This window comes from Carettochelys insculpta, chromosome 1, assembly GCF_033958435.1.
Source record: "Carettochelys insculpta isolate YL-2023 chromosome 1, ASM3395843v1, whole genome shotgun sequence".
Taxonomy (NCBI): Eukaryota; Metazoa; Chordata; order Testudines; family Carettochelyidae; genus Carettochelys; species Carettochelys insculpta.
The window spans coordinates 172,649,566-172,671,740 of NC_134137.1; the positions used below are offsets into that span (position 1 = coordinate 172,649,566).

General features: G+C 42.8%; 1 protein-coding gene across 4 annotated transcripts in view; it reads right to left on the reverse strand.

The window, feature by feature from the left end:
* PKNOX1 (PBX/knotted 1 homeobox 1) overlaps window positions 1-22,175 on the reverse strand; it is a 72,903-nt gene that overhangs the window by 23,112 nt on the left and 27,616 nt on the right. For all 4 annotated transcript variants that reach the window (XM_074995630.1, XM_074995614.1, XM_074995621.1 and 1 more), the window contains 3 exons: window positions 18,615-18,716; window positions 14,243-14,370; window positions 12,057-12,228 (listed from right to left, as the gene is read on the reverse strand). In XM_074995630.1, the coding sequence (XP_074851731.1) occupies window positions 12,057-12,228; window positions 14,243-14,370; window positions 18,615-18,665 (351 nt within the window). In that variant the 5' untranslated portion in view covers window positions 18,666-18,716. The remainder of the gene's footprint in view (window positions 1-12,056; window positions 12,229-14,242; window positions 14,371-18,614; window positions 18,717-22,175) is intronic.

Here is a 22,175-nt window from a genome sequence, read left to right on the forward strand (position 1 = left end):
TGGAGTTGAGCTGAGCTCCTATGAAGTCGATACGTGTGGTAGGTTCCAGTGTTGATTTGGCACTGTTGATGAGGAAACCTAGAGATTGTAGGAGTTGTCTCGTGGATTGTATCATGGCACTTGTGGAGTCTTGTGAAGCACCTCAAAGAAGACAAATCATTGAGATACAGGAATATGGTGATACCTTCCCATCTGACATGCATAGCTGCTGGTGCCAGAATTTTGGTGAATACCCTGGGGGCAGCTGAAAGGCTGAAGGGAAGGACTGTGTATTGATAATGTTGTGATCTGAGGGCAAAGCGCAAGAAATGCCTGTGAGTGGGTGAATGGTGATGTGGAAGTAAGCATTTTGAAGGTTAAGGGCTGCAAAACAGTCCCCTTCATCCAGTGGAGGGATTACAGAAGATAGCATGGTCATTTTGAAACACTGTTTGAGAATGTACTTGTCCAACCACTGTAGATCTAGGAGGGGGCTCCAATCCTGTTTTCTGTTAGGAAATAGTTTGAATAAAATCCTTTCCCTTGATGTTGTTTCAGAACTTGTTCTATGGTTCCGATTTGTCACAGGCGCTATATTTTGAGATGCAGTAAGATCTTGTGGGAAGGGTCCCTGCAGAGGGATGGTTACGGAGGGGAATGTTGGAGGGATAGAGAGTAGAAGGATAGTATATCCTTGAGCAATGATGTCTAAAACCCATCTGTCCATGGTTATTGGCATCCACCAGTGGTAAAAGGGATGTAGGCAGTGACGGAATATTTGAGAGTCCTCGTGCACTGGAGGATGTTGGAGGTTTGAAGAGCCCTCAACCAAATTTTCAAACCTGCTGCTTGGAGGCAGTTGATGCTGTTGAGTTATTACTCAGGGCTCTGTGCCTCTGACTTCGTAGCCTATTAGCATTTATGTTGATATGGCCTGTAAGACTGCCTAGGGAAATATTAATCTTTGAATCTGTGATATGGGGTGTATCTACTTTTGTGGAATGGAGGAGTGAACACTCCCAAAGTGCGCAAAGCAGTACATGCACCTTTGCGGGAATGCAAAATCTCATCAGTATTTGCTGCAAAGAGTCTGATCTTATCAAACGTTAAATACTCCACCTTTGCCTGGAGGTCTTTTGGAACACCCACTGCTTGCAGCCATAATGTTCTTCTCTTGACTATGGCTGCAGCTATAGGTCTGTCTGCCATGTCAGCTGCATCTAGTGCCATTTGCATGGGTGTTTTAGATGCCGTATATCCTTCTTGGATTATGGATCTTAGGATAGGTCTTTTATCCTCAAGGAGACATTGAATCAGGTGATTAAGTTTTGAACAGTTATTGAAATCATGGTTAGCCAGGAGTGCTGTGTAATTGGCTATACATAACTGGAGTGCGGAAGATGAGTACTGCTTTTTCCCAAATAATTCTGAACGCCTGTGGCTCCTTATCGGCAAGAGAATTGGGCTGCAGATTATGAAATAGGAAATCTATGCCCTTTGTGGAAACAAAATATTTTTTTATCAGCACGCTTATTCGTAGGTATAGCTGTGGCTGGATTTTGCCAGACTTCATCTGCTGCCTCCTTAATAGCTTCGTCTAGTGGTAAAGCCACTCTAGCAGAAGTAGGCGGATGTAGATTTTTTTAGACATTTGTATTGGTTCTCTGGCATTTCTGATAGTGCGATCTCTTGACTACTAGCTACCCTCTTAAAGAGCTCTTGAAATTGTTTTAGGTCACCAGGAGAAGGATGGTCCATGGGGTTGATAGCTTTGGCTTGTAAGATAGAAGATTTAACCGTGGGTGAATCTGGAGGTGACTGCCACTCAAGATCATCTGACATGTAAGTATCATGTATATCTGTCTCTTGTTGTAGTGAATGGAAACTGATGTAATAGGGGACGGGTGGCACTGTGTCATGAAAGGAGATACTCTTGAGTGGTCACGAACAGGATCGCAACAATGGCAGGGTGACCAATTTGAAATAATAGGACTCATGAGGATGTTCTCCATAGTACTGCTGATGATAATCATGGTAGTCATGGGAAACATGGACTGCACTGAATGACGAATGCTATGAGGAAAGAACACTCCTATGTTTGTAGTATCCGTTGGCCTTAGCGTGCACTGAAGAATGAGATCAATACATATCATTATAAAGAGGGCAATGTGACTGGTCAAACTTCGATGCCCCATAGAGAGAATTGTCTTTGCCTCCTTCATGTTGAAAGGGCAGCATAGGGGATGATGAGTGATAAGCAGGCACTGGTGATCCAATGGTGGAGACGGGGCTGTGGTCCTGTGAAACCACTCTATTGGATTTTGCTCTGGCTTTCTGTGGTGAAGTATGTGATTGTACTCATTGATCCCTCAGCGCCAAGACATAACACAGTACCATGTGCTGCTCCAGCACTGGGAAGGATGCTTGTGGGGTTGGCACCACTTGAGCACTCGGCACCGGAGCTGCTGCTGCTGCCGGTGACAAAGAGAGTACACCCATCTGCAGCACTATCAGTGATGCTGAGGTGGAAGTTGGCACCACTTTATGAGGAGCATGGCTTTTATGTGAAGAGACCAGGGCAACTTTAGGCTTTTGTATGCCTGATGTGCCTGGCTTATCACCGGTGCTCACCCTAGATAGAAGGGAGTAGGGGGGAAGGCTTGGATTTTGCCTTAGTGCTCACACAGGAGGAAGTGGAGTCCCTGTCAGAGAGGATTTTCACCACCTTATTTTGATCCTCCTGTGGTGGCTCAAGAGCCTTGTCAAAGTGGAGCATTTTTAAGTGTAGCTTCCTGTCCTTCCTGGCTCGAGTTGTGAGGCTCTTACATTGAGAACGCTTCTGTGGGACATGTGCCTCTCTGAGGCAGTGTATACACTCGGAACGGCCATATGAGGCAGGCATGGGCTCACAACACTTAGAACCTTTCTTCAACCCAGGTGAGGCAGACATCATGAAATGGAGAATTTGTTGCTTGGCTTCTTCCTCTTTCTATTCCTTTCTTTCTTTTTTTTAAAGTAAATAGTCTCAGAGAACTATGTACAGTATAGAAGATGACTAAAGAAGTAAATCCCAGCTAAGAGAGAAAAAAATTAGTCTCCAAATAAGTTAACTAAGAAATTCATGAAGAAACCACTAACTCTAAAATGAATTCTTTCTATTCTATAGGGCTGAGGAGAGAGGGGAGTGGATCTCCAGCCAAAGCCCAGAGCAGCGATGAAGGAACTGAAGAGAGAGTGGGGCTGTACATGATCCTCAGTGGTGCACACAGTGCAGCCCCACTGACTACTGCTTAGAAAATCTCCATACTGTGGTGCCGGGCAAGCCCAACACCTACTGTGAAGCACCCACAGGGACAGCATTCAAAGAATTTAAGGTGCCTTAAGAACTGGGGCAGAAAGGAACAGTAATTCTGAGCTATCCGTGAGAGTGTAGGGGAGGAGATGCTGGGCAGAGGGATGGACCTAACTGCTCGTAGCCTGATATGTGATGCTCTGGGAGAAGGAGCTGATACAAGAGAGAAAAAAACCCAAACACACTACTGAGCACATCTGAGGATAACGTGGTGGATGTAAGTGCACCAATAAGAGGCCTGTGCTGCAGTCAGGTATAGGGTTGCCAACATTCAACTTGCCCAAAACCACTCTTGCCACGCAATCTCCTCCAAGGTCCTGCGCATGCCCTGCCCCTTCTCTAACATCCTGCTCCCACTCACTTCATCCCTATTCCGCAACACGCTCTCCATTGCTTGCTCTTCCCACTCACTCATTTTCACCAGGCTGGCTCGGGGGCTAGAACATGACAGAGTACAGCAACTCTGGCTTGAAGGTGTGGGCTCTAGGGTAGGGCCAAGGATGAAGGGCTTGGAGTGTATGAAGGGGCTCTGGACAGAGACTGAGGGGTTTGGAGTCTAAGAGGGAGATCAGGGCTGGGCTCCAGCTGAGGTGGCAGAAGGGTGCTCCTGTTTTCCAACAATGGCCAATGTCAAATGACCCAGAGGGAATAAACAGAACAGGTGATTCAAGTGATTCATCCATTATCACTCTCTTCCAGCTTCTGGCAAACAGAGGCCTATCTTGGCTAATTGCCATTGACCAAATTTATTAGCCCAATGATTCATATATTTGAGACAATCAGTGAAAAGATGTGGTTATTCTGAATTTAAGATATTCTAACCAGGAGTGATTTGAAATTTGGTTTTATGCTGAATCAAAACAAGAAAAAGAGTCCAATTTCCATTCAACAAAGATTTCAAAAACTTTGTGTTATGGGACAATCAAAATATTCCACTCTAATATCACTCTTCTCCTAGGAAGTATTCATATGTCTAATTCTCCCCGCCTCAAAAACACTTTGATTAAATTCCCACAAAATAAAACTATCACTCATGATTCAGAGTATGGCAACCTTTAGGCAGTCAATTCAAACTCCCTTTTCATTTATGTGGGGGTTTGTGATTAATTAATCCTTAGATATGTTAATTGAAGGGTGAGTTCACAAGTATCAAAAGGTCCCTGATTCATTCCATCATCAGTTCCTCTTAGTTTGATGTTGATATGGCAGCAAAATGAGGACAGACACATGCATGGAATTAAGCTCTTTTGTCTCAGCCAAGCTCATGGCTCTTTTGTAGGGATTGAAATACATGATTACAATCAATACTGGACTGCCTGGCTCTTCCTAGTTCAACTCTTGTTCCAAGATGGAAGTGTACTATTGAGCTGGTATTTACCCCCCAACATGTTTATAAGTCTTAGGAAATGCAATGGGGCCTGGAATGGAAGGAAGGCAGCCTTGCCATTTTCTGGCCCAGACCGAGTCTTTCTGGGCTGTCGTGATAAGATCCAGGCTGGTGCCTGCTTTCTTTGCCTTGATGAGCTGAGGCAAAAGACAGAAGAAGGGGCAGAGGGAGGAGGAAAACTCAACCTTGTAATTAAGATTCCTGCCTGCTCCACCTGGACATATAAATATATATATTTTTAATTTATGAGAGGAAAGGCTGCCTTTGCAACCAGTGGCAATCTTCCCTTGTGGGAGCACTCATAATTCAAGGATGGTTGACATAAGAATCTCATCTTTGATTAACTTGTGGGGACTCTCTGCTGTTCATCTATCTAGTGCACTTGACTCACTGGACAGTACGTTGATGTGTGAGCAGTCCATTACGTCTAGTAATACCAACACACTGGGGAAGAAATTACACTGGTCAGAGCCGTTATTTCTTAACTATCTCATTGCAGAAAGCTCCCAAATAGAGGAGGAAAATGGCTGACAGAGGATACTCTAGAGAACTTACCTAAGGTATTAGGAGTGAGACATAAGCAAGTCCACATGATCTATGGGCAAATGAACTTTAAAGATTTTGATTATTCCTCTTGACAAAAAAAACAGGAAGGGGGACAAAGGAAAACAGTGTCTTTGTGTATTATTTTAAAAGTTAAAAATACCTTGAGGCAGAATCATCTGATCTGCTTCATGCAGAATAAAATTACTTTCATTTTTATTTATTTTGATGGTAGAATCTAAGGCAGATTAATAGAAGTCGTGGGGGGAGGGGGACAACACAGGAAATGTTAAGATGCCAGTCAAAAACTGTGGCTGATACAGTTGCAACAGCAAGTCAGGCACTCCATTGCTGTCAGCGTGGAGGCACTAAAGGCTAATAAACTGGCAGAAATGAGGGAAGAAAAGAGCTGCCCCTCAATTCTAAAGCTAGGAGAATTCCTGGCAGTCAATATAGCAAGATCATGGACTTGGACTCTAACAAACCTGGTCTGCTTAAGGGAATTCTGCTTACAGTGCTGTCATGCTAGCAAGTGACAGATGCACAAGATCATGTACTATATAACTCATGACATCCCAGATGACTGAATCTAAAACAACAGCTGCAATCCTTCTCAGAAAGAAATTGTTATGACTATTTAAAGACATTAGATGTTTTCCTTTTTGAAGATAAATATCATATTCAAACATGATATTTTAACTGCAAACAATCTGAAGATGTGCAATGTTGCAGGAGAGTCTTTCCTTTTCACGGAGAACCTAAAATGATGACGTCATGGAAAAATCTAAAGTGATGACTGTTACAGAACATCAGCAAACCTAAAGTGTTTTCCATTTGCTCTGCTACACTTTTCACATGATACGTGATAATATCTCATTATAGCCATTAACAAAAGCTTATGCTACAGTGTCAGGGTGGGGAACCTTTTTTGGGGCAGGGTCCACTGACCCACATTAAAATCATTTGCGGGGCAGAAACCCCCATAGATGCCACAGATCCCAGGGCTAACTGGCAGGGATGTCTGCTTCAACACCCCAGAAGGGGTGGGGCCAAAGGCAGCCTGCTCTCAGAGCCACCCAGATTATGGCACCAGCCGTCCTCCCCACACTCCGTTACAGCTGTGTGCATCCAGAGCAGTGTTGCTGTGGCACTTCAAAGAGGTCCGGAGCTCTGGCCGCTGCTACTGCCAAAGTAGCAGCAGTGGTGGCAGGTGTTCTGGACTGCTCTGAAACACCGAGCCAAAAAGGGTAACTGCCCTGTTTCCCTGCACCCCCCCTTTTCCCCATGGGCCTGGTCAGGGGGCCACACTGGTGAGAAGCAAAAACAAAACTAACAAAACCCCCCTCACTTACCTGGCCCCAAATAAAAACAAAAAACCAAACCCTTCATAGATGTGGCCCCCAGATGAGAAGCAGGCAAAAGAGATACTCTTCTCAAGCTCCCCACCATGGGGAGGAAGAGGACACGAAGGTTCAGAGCTTACCTCCAGGGGCAGATTACACTAGCTTTAAGCCCTCAGAAGAATTATTTTCTGGGGTCCCACTAGGCTTTGGGGTGGGCCAAAAATGAGGGGCTCAGTGCGTGGGAGGGGTCTGTCAGGACTGAGATGAGGATATGAAAGTGTGGGGTCTGAGCAGAAGATAGGGTTCAGAAGCAGGCGAGAGCGTGGGGTCTGGGAGAAAGGTAGAGTGCAGGCGCCAAGTGAAAGTGTGGGTTCTGGGAGGGAGGGTGCAAGAGTGGGCTGGAAGTGGGGGGTTCGGGTTCTAGAAGGGACAGAATGCAGGAGCAGGGAGGGGATGCAGGGTCTGGGCAGGAGGGGGTGCAGGAACAGAGATGGGGCAGATGCGGGGAGTCTAGGAGGGTGTTGGAGGTAGGGTGCCTAACCTGGCACAGATCCAGGGCAGGGCACAAGTGGTTGCACGTGGCTCTGCACACTGCAGGGAAGTGCTCCCTGCAGGCACCGCACCCCTGCAGTTCCCATTGGCTGAGATCCCCAACCAATGGGAACGATGGGAGTCAGTCCCTGCAGGAAGCATTTCCTACACAGAAGCAGAGCTGCTTCCTCCCCACAACAGATAGAGACCATAGGTTGAATCCAGCCCTGGCGTGCTTGGATCAGGCCCATGAGTCTTAGGTCTTCCTCTCTCCCCCTGCACTTCCTCCACAGCAGGGGGACGCAGCACTGGCACTCCAGCCACAGCACTCAACAACATGGAGCACCAGTGCTAGCCTCATCCAGCTGCCAAGGAGCAGGGGAGTCCTGAGCCTCATGGGCTGGATCAAAGCAAGCTACAGCCAGATCCTGCCTGAGGGCAGTGAATTCCCTGCCTCTTCTATAATGGTATCACCACTTCACAAGGCTCCACTAAGTCATTAACATTCCAGTTAAAATGAACAGGCCACAGGTGCCTCAGCCAATTGCAGCTTTCAAAAAGCCTATGGGAGGACCTGGTTTATTTCTGTCTTCCACATCCTGTCCATTACTTTTGTCTATACTGCTAACAGCCACTCTGCTAGAGGACTTAGCCACACAACTATTACAGCAGGGATGGGGAACCTATGGGCCACAGGCCACATCCAGCCCACAACTTGCCTTGATCTGGCCCATGATGCTTGGAGTTTGCCCCACTGCAGTGGAGTGGGCAGGTGCTCCAGCTACAAAGTGAGTCTCTGAGACTCAGCACCCCTCTGCATGGCTGGGGTGCCAATGCTGCCTCTCTGCTGCAGGGAGGAGAAGTCCCAAGGCTCACAAGCTGGGTAAAGGGAAGCCACTGGCAGCACGAGGCCTGAGGGCTCTGTCTAGCAGGGAGAGGAGGAAGTGTCTCTGAGCGATGAGGGGAATGGCAGTTCAGGGAAACTCTATCCCTATGCTCGCTTGCAGGCTCCACCCCTCTTGCTCCCATTAGCTGGACATCACAGCCAATGGGCACAGCAGGGGGAATTGCCTGCAAGTATAGGGTGGTGCAGAGCCTCCTGTGCCAGGTATGCGTCCCAGTCTGTGCCTCCTCACACACCCTTGCTGCCTCCCAGACCCCACAACCCTACCACTTGCCTGCTTCTGCTCTGACTTGGTTCCCCAGTTTCTCCCAATTCAGTTAAATTAATAAAATGAACCACATTCACCGACTCTTCATGATTGCTAAAAATGATAGCGCCAGCCTTTACAGGCATTCCAATAGACACCATTCTGAATTCAATCTATCGCGATTTATCATTAATCTAAAACATACTTCTGTGCAACCTTTTAGAAAACTAACTACAGGAAACTCTCTTCTCTACAAAGATACAGAATAACTCCCTACTCTGAGCCTTTAGAGCTCCAAGGCTGTGTTTGTAAAAATACAAACCTTGCAACAAGATCGGAGGAATATAAATATACTGTAGCAGAGTGCAAAACAAAGTAAAATATAACTTGATCAAAAAGCAATACAATAATCTTTTCTTTGCCTGATCTCAGTAGGTTGAATGGGGCTGGCTTCAAGCAATAGTGCTTTGTAAAAATATGGGATCTATGGCATCCGCACAGATTTCCAGACTAATATCCTTTTGATCCACATAGCTTGAAAAACACTGAAATTATACGCCTGCCAAGAAGTAGCAATGCAAGATGTACTAAGATTTCTAATGCTGAATTTATGGAGCAGGGCCTTTGATGAACTTGAATTTATGGAGAAGTTAACAGAACTCAGTGATGTAGGTAGAATACAGAGAAAAGGTATCTCACTCTAACATAACAACAAGGTATTCAAACTTTATTGTATAGTGCATGCCAAAAGGTCCATGTGGGCCTTTGTGGACGAGACGGCCAGCAATTTTTGTGTAAACTGGCATGCTCTTTAGATAGCCTTCCTCTGAGCAACTGGGACTTCAGAGGTACTAAATCTGTGATTCTCTATTGCAAGTACCCATTTTGACGAGTTTGGTTGCTGGTACTCCCTTTAGGGCTGTCACTTGCCATGCTTTTTTCTTTTTAAAGAAAAACAGAAAAAAAAAAAAACCCACAACTCTGGCTCTGCACTGCCATGGGGCTGAAAAAGGCCACCAGCTCCTGGCCCCGTGCCGCCTAAGGGGATCTGGCTCCTGGCCCCCTCTGGCTGAGGAAAAGATTGGTATGGAGGTGCCAGCATACAGTACTAGCATGTACCACCAGAAAAAAGAAACCCTGGTCACTTGCTATGCAGAATTACCACAGAGCCCACTTCCTGTCCTCATGAGCACCCCTCAACTCTTTCCTGCTGAGCCAGGCCCTTAGGCCTCTTCCAGCACTGACACAGAGATAGGGTCACAGAACTCTGCAATATAATACAGACGCTGAAATCAGTTCAGCTCTGGGAGGGCCCAGCTAAAGGGGCTTGCCTCACCACCCAAATGCACTGCCTCAGTGGGACCTGAACTCAAAATAAATCCATATTACTCCATATAAAGTTTTATGCAGGATAAATGCAGATGCACAATTATTTACACGGGATTTATTGATAAACAGAAGCCATTTCATTAAGTATAAAAGGAAGTCAAAAGTGGTCATAAGAAGCAGCAGACAGAACAAAGGAGATTACTAAACAAACTAAAACAAAGCATGTCAAATAAGCTTTATACGCTAAAGAGACTAATTATATGCAATATTTTAGAGTTGTTCAAGTAAGCTTCTTTCGCAGACTGGAAAGCCTTCCAGCCCAGGCCCAGTTCCGTCCCCCAGTTCAGTCTCAGATGTTTCCCACAGTCATCTTGGGTAGGGTAGCCAGAAAGAACTGCTGACCAAGCTTACCTCACTCATCACACTTAACCAGGATTTGCATAAAGTGAGAGGCCTCCATTTCAGTTTGACCCCCTTCACAGCTACTCACAGAAAAGCACATTGTTTAAGATGGATTCCATATCAGGTGACATGGTCACATGTCTCTGCAAGATTCCTGTCTCCATACTTCACGGGCTGGCCACATGTCTGCAGGAAGGCTAAGCTTCATTGTCTTATTGCTAATAGCCCTAAAGTACCATTAATAGCTCTCATTTAGCACGACTACATTAATAGCACAGGTGTATACTCCTTATTCCTAACTAATCTACAAAGATGATGCATGCACACAAATGGAAAAATCATATTCAGTAGATCAGGGTGGACAATAAGAGTGTCATCCGACCAGGGTTAGTCCTTGTGGACTGCCACCATTATCTTTACCTGCATCTTTGCAGGTATTGGTTGATTGCAGCTCTCTTTGGCTCTGGATCACCAATGGGAGAGGCAGGAAGAAGCACTGGGCACAAACAGTGGACCACCACCAAAGAGAACTGCAATTGCATGATACCTGCACAGGTGCAAGTAAGTACAGAGGTGGGGGCCCGCTAGGGACTAACCCTCGTGGACCAGATTCTGACCACGGGTCAGTATTTGCCCATCCCTGCAGCACATTACAACTTTTCCAATGATAACTTACAGGAAGTATTTTGCATAAAGCATATTCCAGTTATGTCATATTCCTAAACAGATATTTATAGAGCGTGTAGAGTGCCCTCTCACACTCAGCAGCCTAATGTGAAGTTCCTTCTCTACTCTTTGTCTAAAATGGAAGAATTCCCTGTATTGCTGCAAACCAAACACAACCATATAGGACTCTACATTTGAACAGATTTTTACCAGAATATCAAACTGAGCTATCACTTTGAAATGCTGTCACAAGCTACTGTACCATTCAACACAAACTGTTCTACTTTATTTGAAGAAAGAAAAAAAGGAGTAAGATATGCTTATATTTCTATATGATGCCATACCTCAGACTTACTTGTAAGTATTAGTGGGTAAATTTTCTAACCTTTCTTCCCTCACACAATGCAAATTTATCAGGGCACAGAACGTACAATAGGAAAATCTGACAAAATAATTATTTGCTTCACTGTTCTATACACCCTTTGGCTTCATCTATACTAGAAAGTTCTTTCTAAAAGGTTTTTTGAGAGAAGGGGGCTCTTTCAAAAGATCCAGCAGCACGTCTACACACAAAAAACATTCTTTCAAAAGAATGTGCTGCTCCTTTTGAAATCACTCTTCCTTTCCCATTTCAGGAAGAGGGCCCTCTTTTGAAAGAAAACTTGTGTGGATGCTCCGCAGGCCTGTTTTTCAAAAGACCAGTCCTCATGGAGCCTGATTTTTCGATCCCTGGCCCGTTCTTTCGAAAGAGTTGGGAATGTGTGGATGCTAATCTTTAGAAAGAGCAGATTACTCTTTTGATGTGCTTTTTGTGTGTGGATGCACTCTTTCGAAAGAAGTACTTTCAAAATTCAGGTCTGAATAATTATTTTTACTCTATAATGTTAGCTATCCAGCCTACTGCATACTAAAAATCTAACCACCTATCCAACAGTACTTTCAAAAGAAGTTCTTTCAAAAGAGATCTTCTGGAAGAGCTTCTTTCCAAAGATCACTGTAGTGTAGACGAAGCCTTTCTGATTGTCTTCGGAGAAATTACTCAGTATAGTCTAATGGACTGTTTTGAGTATGTGTTTTATTTCATCTCTGAATATCATGTCAGCTTCAGTTGTTTGAAGAGCACATACTGGAAACACTATTGAAAGATGCCAGGCAGGTGATCAAATTGAAGAGTATTTATAGATATGACAAAAACCCCAATGTTTACAGACCTTTTCTAACCTTTAGTCTCAGAATTCAGTACTTGTCATATTAACAATACACTATTGTAGGATTGGACGATTTGGGACCAAGAACAACAAAAAGCTGAAATAAGTAATTGGAAATAAGAAAGAGAAGTGTTATTTGCTTCATAAAAAAAGCTTTATACTTACTAAATTATCAGTTTCTGGATCTTCACAAAAAAAGGGCTTTCCTTCCTTTTCCTGCTTCCTTACAAAATTTTCAATATCTACATCAAAACTAGCAGACGTAGTGCCTTCTGAGCCTTGTGTAGACTGTTCACATTTTTCAAACAACAGTGCTAACAATGGAAACAGGGGATGCCTAGGAATAAATAAATAAAAATAATAAATTCACATCTGAATAATTATTTTACTCTACAATGTTCGCTACCCGCCCTAGTACACACTAAAAATCTAGCCACCTTTGAAACAGAAAAGCAATTCTGTATGTTTTATGAACTGATTATATACAACACAATTGACAATATTAATCAAAAAATACACGAGTCATTTAAAAAATGAGTACAACTATATAATATTTAGATAACTAACATTGTACAGGTTGAACCTCTCTACTCTAATCTGGCACCATCTCATCTGGTCAACATCCATGGTCTGGCATGATTTTAGTTAGCCAGATGCCCACTTATTGTGGGTGTGGCCAAGTTTCCCGCGGTCCCATAAAGTTTGTTTCCAGCCACAAGTCCTGGCTCTCAGTGTTCTTTGCTGTTATTTAGCTGTAATGACCCCTAAATGTCTTCTAAGAGCCCAGTAAGCACTGGAAGTGTTGCTAATGCTGCTAGACAATATTGACTTCCTGTGGTTCAGCAAATTCTCTCGTTTGGCACCAGTCCAGTCCCAAGGGTGCCAGACTAGAGAGGTTTAATCTATACAATAAAGCATGACTATTTAATTGGACCAGAATAAGTAGTAATCATTCTTACATTTATGAAGCTATGAAATGCCTTTCATTAATTCTAATTTAGTAGAAGATGGTATATCAGCATAATGGATTAGCACTGGCAAACAGGATCAAAGCAGATTTAAATTAAGAAAACAAACATACATACAAAACAAAACAAAAAGAAAACAAAACCCAAAGCACCAAGCCTGAGAACATCCAGCTGGTCTCCAATATATGCCCTGTTTGAATATCACAAAATCATCTTACAGTTTGGTACAATTGAGAACCGGCTGTATTATGAGGCTCACTGTGAAGTTTGCTAGCTCGGTTCAGGTCATTACAAAGATAATTCTCCAATTGATGCATTTTGTGATCTTGGCCAAGTCACTTACCCTTTTTACGTGTCAGTTTTCCCTATGTGTAAACTGGCAATAACAGTGCTTCTGGAAAGCACTTTTGGTGTGTCTACATTGCGAAGTGAAGGTGTGAGTGTAGTATGGGTAGACATACCTGTGCTAGTTTTAATGTCGCTAGCACAGGTCACAAAAGCAGTGCACACATAGTAGCAGCACAGGTTTCAGAATGGGCTAGCAACCCATCTACAAGCCTAGGGTGCCTGAAGGGCTTGTGTTCTGGTTATTAGCCCATATTAAAGTCCATGCCACTCTGTGTGCATCGCTATTGTTACCAGTGTTCCCTCTAACGTTCTCCATTCTTGGGCAGAATAAATTTTGTTATGTGCACCAACTTGTGTGCAGATGCACACCATCAATAGAAACACATGCTAATTAGCTGGGTAGCACCTGGATCTCTCCTGGGCAGCCACGCAACCCCTCCGCTTACAAGCAACCCTGATTGTTATGTACACTAGCTGGATTAAAAAGTTAACCACTGTTACGCTTACCTATGCTACAATTACATCCCCACTTTGCAGTTCAGACATACTGATTAATATCTTCAAATGAAAAGGGGTACAGATTTGGTCAATCACAAAAATAAAATAAAAGGCCTCAGATACTACTGAAGCTAATTCTACTACATAGAAGATAATGGGACAGTGTGATTGAAAATTACTATTTCTCAATGCTTAAACAAAATATTGCCAACTTAAAGCATGAGGTTTACTGCCCATTATAGCTATAGCAATAGCTCTTTTTAATAACTGACATATGTGCATTGCATAATAACCAGACCTCAAGATCATGCCAAAAAACAAACAAAAACAAACAAAACCCACTACATTTGGAGATTTTTTTGCCTTAAAGAATTTGAAAATGAAATTATGTTAATTGAACTTACTCATTGTTTGTTTGTTTATTTGTAAACTACCACTCATCTGATTTTCATCTGCCTAGTTAAAAGGGAAAAATAAAACAAAAACAAAACCATCTTTTTTATCCTTCCAAGACACAACCAAAGTCCATAATACTACCTGTAAATGGCCTGCTTATCTGCGTCCATTGGTGTCTGAGATTCTACAGGGCCAGGACTCACTCCTTCTGCATCAGTTTCAGAGCAGTTTGGGTCTTGTTCAGTTTTTAACTCAGTTACTACTTGCATCTGTAAAGAAAGGGAGGATAAGTTACTTTACGTCACCAAGCACAAAGATTTATTAGTAAGTATGCTGTTTTCTAAGTAAATAGCAATGCAAAAAGCTCATAAATTGCCAGAAGGTTGGTATGATTTGGCAATTATACAAAAAGCAAAAGCCGTAACAAGAAACTCATTTAATCCTTGACACTTTTTGTTGCATAGTGTATCGGTCATTTTAAGTTTCGGCACTCAGCTTTAAAATAAGAATAATACTAGTAAAATGCTAAAGCATTTTGTCCCTCACAAGCAGCTATTTTTGGAACAGGATAGACATATTTTTCTCCAAAAATTAGTTTATAAAAAGGCATAGATTAGCTGCCTTTTGTGGTGAAACTACAATAAAAACGTTATCCTCCTATTGATTTCCTTCTCCCTTGCCACAGAGACACTGATTCAAATGTGGACTCTGGAGCTAGTTTCCTCGTTCATTAAAATTTACGCTTTGTTATACAAAATTGAAATATAGCTCTTGTTGCCATCTTTGACTAATCAGGAATGCAATTTTGCCTTACAATTTACTTCTAAACTTTTACATATGCAGATGATTTTAAAAATAGAGGAATACCTATTCAATGTAAAAAGCAACAGAAAATAATATTTGTACTTAAAATAATATCTACTAGATATTCAGCAGACTGAAGCATCAAATTAATGGTCATTAAAATATTTTAAGAAGGCACTTTTTGTCAGTTCAACTAAATGGAGATTATCTTCATATCCATGCAGCACAACAACTAATTAAAATCAAGTTAAGTGAAAGATAGACTAAAAAGCAGGGCCTTACCAAATTAATGGCCATGAAAAATGCATCACAGACTGTGAAATCTGGTCTCCCCACCATGAAATCTGGTCTTTGTATGGTTTTATCTGTATTATATAGATTTCACAGGGGAGACCAGTATTTCTCAGATTGGTGCTGCTGACCCAAAAGAGACTTGTGGTGGGGGGAAAAGTGGGGTATCACAGTGTTACCACCCTTACTTCTATTATGCCTTAAGAGCTGGGTGGCTGCACAGTGGCAACAGTAGGCTGATCACCCAGCTTTGAAGTAAGTGCCCTACCCACAGGTGTGTAGGTGTAAGGAAGATAACAACATACCATGCCACCCTTACTTCTGCACTGCTGCCTCCAGATCTGGGTGGCCAAATAGAGGCAGCTGCTGAATGAGGGCTCATGTCTGCTTTCAGAGCTGGGCTCCATGCCAGCAGCCACCATTCTCCAGCTGCCCAGCTCCAAAGATATGTTGCTGCCAGCAAAAGCTCAGAAGGGTAGCAGCACCGCAGTCCTGCCCTATAATAACCTTGCAATCCCACCTCTTTCTCCTTCCCTCCCCTGGGCACTTGCAATTATAATACTGTAAAATTTCTTGATATAAAGAGCTGAAATCACAAAATTTACTACTTTTAAAATCCTGTGATAGTGAAATTGACAAAAATGGATGATGAATTTGGTCAAGTCTTATTAAAAAGGCATTCAATATTGTACGTTAGAGAGATACTATCAGCCTGAACTGATATTCTGCAGTTTTGTGGAAGTAAGGGGCACAGGTAAGAGATGCAATATTAAGAGGAAAGAAAAAGATGTAAAAACAGGAAAGCAGCAAATCACCTTAAAAGATAAATCTAAAGAGTCATAATTTTAACATTAATAACAGGATACAAAGTCCTGTAACTATCATTTGGGTAGTTTTACGTTATTTCATGATCATTTTGGATATATTATAGCTCCGTGAGAACATTGTTAGAACTACTCAATCTGCACATCCTGAATGGCACCTATGGACTGGAAATGCCTTTGAGACTTTCTGGTAACTTTCTAAAAATGGAACGCCCATGCTTTTCACCTATAGGAAGATATCTTTAGATTACAAGCCTGCTTAAGGGGGACAAAGAGGTCTTCCCACTTGAATTTATCCACCATGGAACCAATCTTTCCATCAAAAAGGATTGCATTTTTCTTTCTGTTTGAGCATTAGTTATGTCCCTAAGGGGACATGGGACCAATGGAACAGGAAGATTCTTATTTTGCTTGAACCATGCCAGTTTGCGTTGTAAGCAAGAAAGATAAGTTGCATTAAGCACAACCATTACCAGGAGTTTGCAACCTACAACTCCAGAGCCGCATGTGGCTCTTTGAGGAGGCACTTGTGGCTCCGAGTGCTGCTGCCGCCGCTGACTCCAGTTGCAGATCTGGAGACCATCACTGCTTAAATAAAAAAACTAAATTCAGTTGCTCACTGTTAGACCAGCTGAATTTAGTTCAAGTGGTGGCAGGCTGTTGAGCAGTCAGCCACGGCAGAGCAGGGAGCTCCAGAAGTGAAAGCTGGCAGGGCAGGGAGCTGCCCCACGTGTGCAGAAGTCTAAGCAAGCAGGAGAGCTGAGGTGGCAGGGCAGCCGCGCCTGCCCCGTCGGAACCATGCAGCCACACCAAGAAGATGGCGAAGACCAGCAGAGCGGAAGCAAAGGAACTGCACGTGCTGAGATGAGTTAATCCTGGCGATGGGTGGGGGCAGAGTTTGGGGCTCAGAGAGGTTAAGCCTGTGAGCAGGGGCAGAGGTTGAGGCTCAGAGCAGTTAAACTGGGGGTGGGGGATGAGTTTTTGGGGTGGGGGGGTAAAGCTTGAGTATAGGGGGTGAATTTGGGGGCTGAGACAGGTAAACTCTGGAGATGGGGTAAATTAGCTTTCTAACTTGTACAAATCATTATGTGTACACTGTTCTTAAAATAAGGGTGACAAAAAGCATGGTTTGACATTCTTTATTAAGGACTGTCTCGTATTTATGTGCATTGTGGCTCTTGAAGGATTGATTTTGTAACTAAATTTGAAAAAAATGGCTTTTCTCGCTATTTTGGTTGCAGACCCCTGACCGTTACACCAGGATTGAGGTCTGAAAAAGAAAATTAAAAAGCACCGGAGGAACCAGCCTCATAAGAGTTGTCACCATCTTGTTCTATCAGCAATAATTTGAAAGAAGAGTAAGCCACTAAGTAATTATTAGAGTAACCACTTCAGATGTCATTTAGAGACAAAGCTGAACCTTATTCAACGCACAATGAGCAAAAGGAATTTAAGATGCTATCTTGGAGTGCATATCGCTTAGGTTGTTCGTACTTTGTTTTTGGTCAAGGCTGAGCTCTCTTCTATTAGCTCAACAGGAAGTATGGAGAAAGTGGAAGAACTTTGTGACTCTCAAGAAGTTCTCTCTAACAGGTTACCTGATTTGGAAACCACTATGCCCAGAGAAAGACATAACCTATGGACTCATTTTTGGGCTAAAAAAGGAAGGCGAGGCAATGGGAAAACAGACTCATAGATATAAATAATTAAAGTTGGGCAATATTTTTGCAGAGTCTGTTAGTGGCGGGATTTTCCCCTTGAGTCACTGGAAATTAAGAAGTTCCCTAAAACTGGGGATTACAGAAGACGCACAAAACACCAGAACTCTACCCTTGTTGCAGAGTGCTCCAAAGGAGCAAAATAAACAAACAAAAGAATTGCCATTCTGCTCCTGGGGGAATTCTGTGCCACTGTGCGTGGACATAATTCATGTGCCATGGAGAATCTTTTTTCCTCAGCACAATACATATTGGCCCTATCTACACTTAGGCAAAATTTCGAAAGGGCCATGCTAATGGCCAAATCAGAGAACACTAATGAGGCGCTGAAATGAATATTCATGCCATGACACTTCGAAAGTGCTGCGTTTTGACTGCGCGTGGCTGGTCTACATGGGGCCCTTTTCAAAAGGACTCCACAAACGTCAAAATCCCCTTATTCCTATCAGGGCCCCATGTAGATGAACCGCGCATGCTAATAAGGCGCTGAATATTCATTTCAGCGCCTCAACACTAATAATGCCTCTTTGGAAATAAAAGACAACTGGCTGTTTAGCTAGGCATGCTTCTTTGTAGGGAAAGCAACAAGTCAATTTTTCTGTTTATAGTTCAACACTGTCTCCATGTGCTGACACGAAGACTTGTACCTACTGCTCAGGCTGGCATACGGCAATAACAGAGAACAGATCTTCGGAATCTGCATCAGTGGCATGACTTGCCCCCAAACTAACGTTAACATGAATGCAGTTTTAAGAACCACTGCTCAAAGATGCAACCTCAGAAACCATACATTGTATAGTGTCTAACCTAAAACAAAAGGCAATTTTTCACTTGCTGAAAGTAATACAGTACACAGAGGAGAAAAAATGCTCTCACTTGTTGTCCATCTTGATAGTTGTCTATACTTAATGTCTGTGTTGCCATCATGGTTAATGAAGGGTTTATAATGTCAAATCATCACAAGTGAGAATACATATTCTAGAAAAGAGTAAAAGATGTCAGTTACAAAAATGATCTTTTTAAAATGGATTCTACACAATGCAAAAACATAAGATTTCTGTGTTCAATAGCAAACTGAGTTATTTTATTGATAATGCAATTATACTAATTTTCTAAGGCAGCCATCACCACAGCAAACAAAACATGTCAGTTCATTGACCCATAGCAATTTAAACTTAGTCTCAGCTCTATGGGAAATGCTTTTGTTTGCATTTATATGGCACCTAGTGAGATCCTATTCTGATTGAGACCTCTTGGAACTACTGTCAAATCTTCAGACATTTTAAGACCAGGAAGGCCTTAATCATTTAGTCCGATCTTCTGAGTAATGGAAGCCATAGAACAGTACCTAGAAATTCCTAAATCAAGCCTTTATCCTGTGGTTGAGGCTAGAGCATAATTTTTAGAAAGACATCCAATTTTGTAGAGAAAAAAAATTGTATTTACATTCCCAGATCTTTTAAACCTTTGCTTACACTATTAAATGACAAAAATAGGAGAAGGCTATTTTCTAGTTCTAGTATATAGGCAGCAAAGATCTCAGGAGATTAGGCATTCTTACAATATTTCAGTTCAAGATGGTAGAAGCTTCACAAGAGCACCTGATCTTGACAAAACTTATACAACTCCAAGTCAAAAACCTGGCAAAAGCAGATAATGAGATTCTGTCTTTCAGTAACTGAAACCTAGTCCTGATTTGTGTGTTTTTGGCCCATTTCCATTTAAAATGCAACTTTCCTGAGATACAAGAAATGTTAAGACTATGCTGCAGTCTCATTATTCTGTATGGATAAGGGTGGGCAGAGGTGCTGGAACAATTTTTATAGTGGAAACCTCAGTCCAGCACCAAATGTGGGTGGATCGGATATTGACAATCTCCTTCGTGAAAACTTTTCCATTGTAACAATCTTTCTTACATAAAATTCTCACGACAAAAGGTACCTTGCTGCATGGCCATGAACAAACTTACACACATTAATAATGGGATAAATATCAAAAGATATTTTGTATCTGGATATTACCCCACTAGACTTGCATAACATCTTCCAAGAAAAAAAGGGATCTGTAAATTTATTTGTCCGTATTTATTGACATCCAGGCATATTAAAATAAACATAAGCAGTGGCCAAAGGCCTGATTCATAGTCAGTATTTGCCCCTCTTGTGAGGAAGTTCCCTCAACTAAATTTCACAATTATTGCTTGTTTGGTATCAGCTGCGATGCTGAGGACTTGCTTTGAAATGCTTTACGCCTCTGATATTCTTGCCTGTGTCTGTTGGATTCATATTTTCATTGCTGCCGATGCTGGCATTGGGTGTCTCTGCTGCGTTGGTATACCTGTCAATGCCGCCATTTCATTCCAAGTGCATCTATCCTAAGAGTATGAAGAGTCACCAGGGAAATATTAATCAAATGAAGGATCTCACTGGATTTGAAAGATTTTTTCCTACCGCATGGGAGATTTTCTCCTTTTATTTGGAGGCCTTTTAGAATTCCTGAGAATTGCAGCTCTGATGCTCTGTGCAATACTACAGCTGTGGTTGTTCTTACTACTATCTCTGTCATGCCAAGGGCTACTTGCACTGCTGTTCTGGTGACCAGCTGTCCCTCAGTTAGTATGGCTTTAAAATGTGCATACGTCTCCTCTGGGAGATCATTAATAAATTCAATCTGCCATAATTACTAATATTTGGCCATGAGCACACTGTAATTTTTAACTCAGAACTCTAGGGTCAAAGACTAGACCTTTCACTCAAAGAGGGTGAGTCTCTTGCTCTCCTTGTCCTGTGGAGTGGACCTATTTTGTGATTTGCTGAATTCATTTGTGACCTTTAGTACTTGGAAATTGGGCAAGGGGTAAGAAAAAAAGTCAGTCTATAAACCTGGAAGTATTAGATGCCCACCAGTCTACCCTCGTACATGTCAGGGGGATAGTAGATGGTGTTTGCCAAATGGTTTCCTCCTAATCTCACATATAGGCAGCATTATTTTAGAAGTTGCACAGTGTCTGGAGGATCTGAGGAGTTTATGCTGGATGAACGTGATCTTCTGCCTCTCTGCTACCCTTCTGAACAGTTCTTGAAACAGTCTAAAATCTTCTTCCATGGTAGGAAGTGGGGACATTATGGCTCTGTGTGGCATCGAAGAAGAGTTATGCACAGGTGATGTTATGTCCTACTCCATATTCCTCTTCCCTCTCATCCCATATTTCCTCCTGGGCTTCTGAAGTCTCCAGTATGTGGTACTGTGGATAATGCCAATAACTTGTGGCCTAACCTACTTGGTATGCATGGTATCATCTTGGCTTTGTCCAGTGTTAATGGGTTCACCAGAATCAGTTGTGGAGGCATAGTCACTGGTGAGGGTCTCAGTGCTGGTTCTTTTAACACAGCGGTAAGTGCTACAGAAGGAGGAAGCAGTGCTAAATATATGCCACAACTCTTTGTCCTTCCAGGAGAATTCGGTAGAGGTCCTAGTGTGGACACTGCTGAAAGTGACAGTGACTGGCAGGAGTCAGTTTCTTTTCATTCAGCTGTCTCTGCAGGGAGTTTGTGGCTCTTTTCCTCAATCTCTTCGAGAAGAAAGCATCTTCACTGCCCGACAACTGCAAGAGAAATGTTGTGAACACAACCAAGCCTTATATATGAGTTTCATCAACTTGACCAAAGCATTCGACTCAGTCATTCATAGCGCCCTGTGGACTATCCTCTCAAAGATCGGCTGCCCTAAAAAATTCCATCAGCATTTAAGACAGCTTCATGACAACAACATGACTGCCACGGTACTGAGCAACAAAGGATCCCAAAGCGACCCCTTTGGAGGTCAAAACAGGAGTCAAGCAAGGCTGAGTTATAGCCCAGTTGCTGTTCTGCTTCCTCATCACCATGACCCTTCACCTCATTGATGGCAAGCTTCCAGATGGTATGAAGATTGTCTATAGAGTGAAAGGGAAGTTTTTCAGTCTCAGGAAACTGAAGGCTAAAAGCAAGACCTCCACAACCTTGATCATGTAGCTCCAGTACACGGATGACAATATGGTTGTTGCTCTTTTTCCCACAGCCCTTCAGACCATCTTAAGTGCCGTTGCTGAAGCATAGAGAATCTTGGTCTCGTACTGAACATCAAAAAGACTAAGGTACTCCACCAGCCTTCACCAGCTGGACAATTTCATGCACCTTTTATTGAAGTCAATAGAAAACTGCTGGCAAATGTGGAGCACTTCCCCTACTTTGGAAGTCATCTTTCTGCTAAAATTGACATAGCTGCGGAAGTCCAGCATTGTCTGAGCTCTGCAAGCGCTGCTTTTGCCCACCTAAGACAAAGGGTCTTTGAGAACCAGGACATTTACCCTAAGACAAAGCTCGTATACCATGCAGTGGTTGTCCCAGCGCTATGGTATGTATGTGAAACCTGGACAACATACAGACATCATTTAAA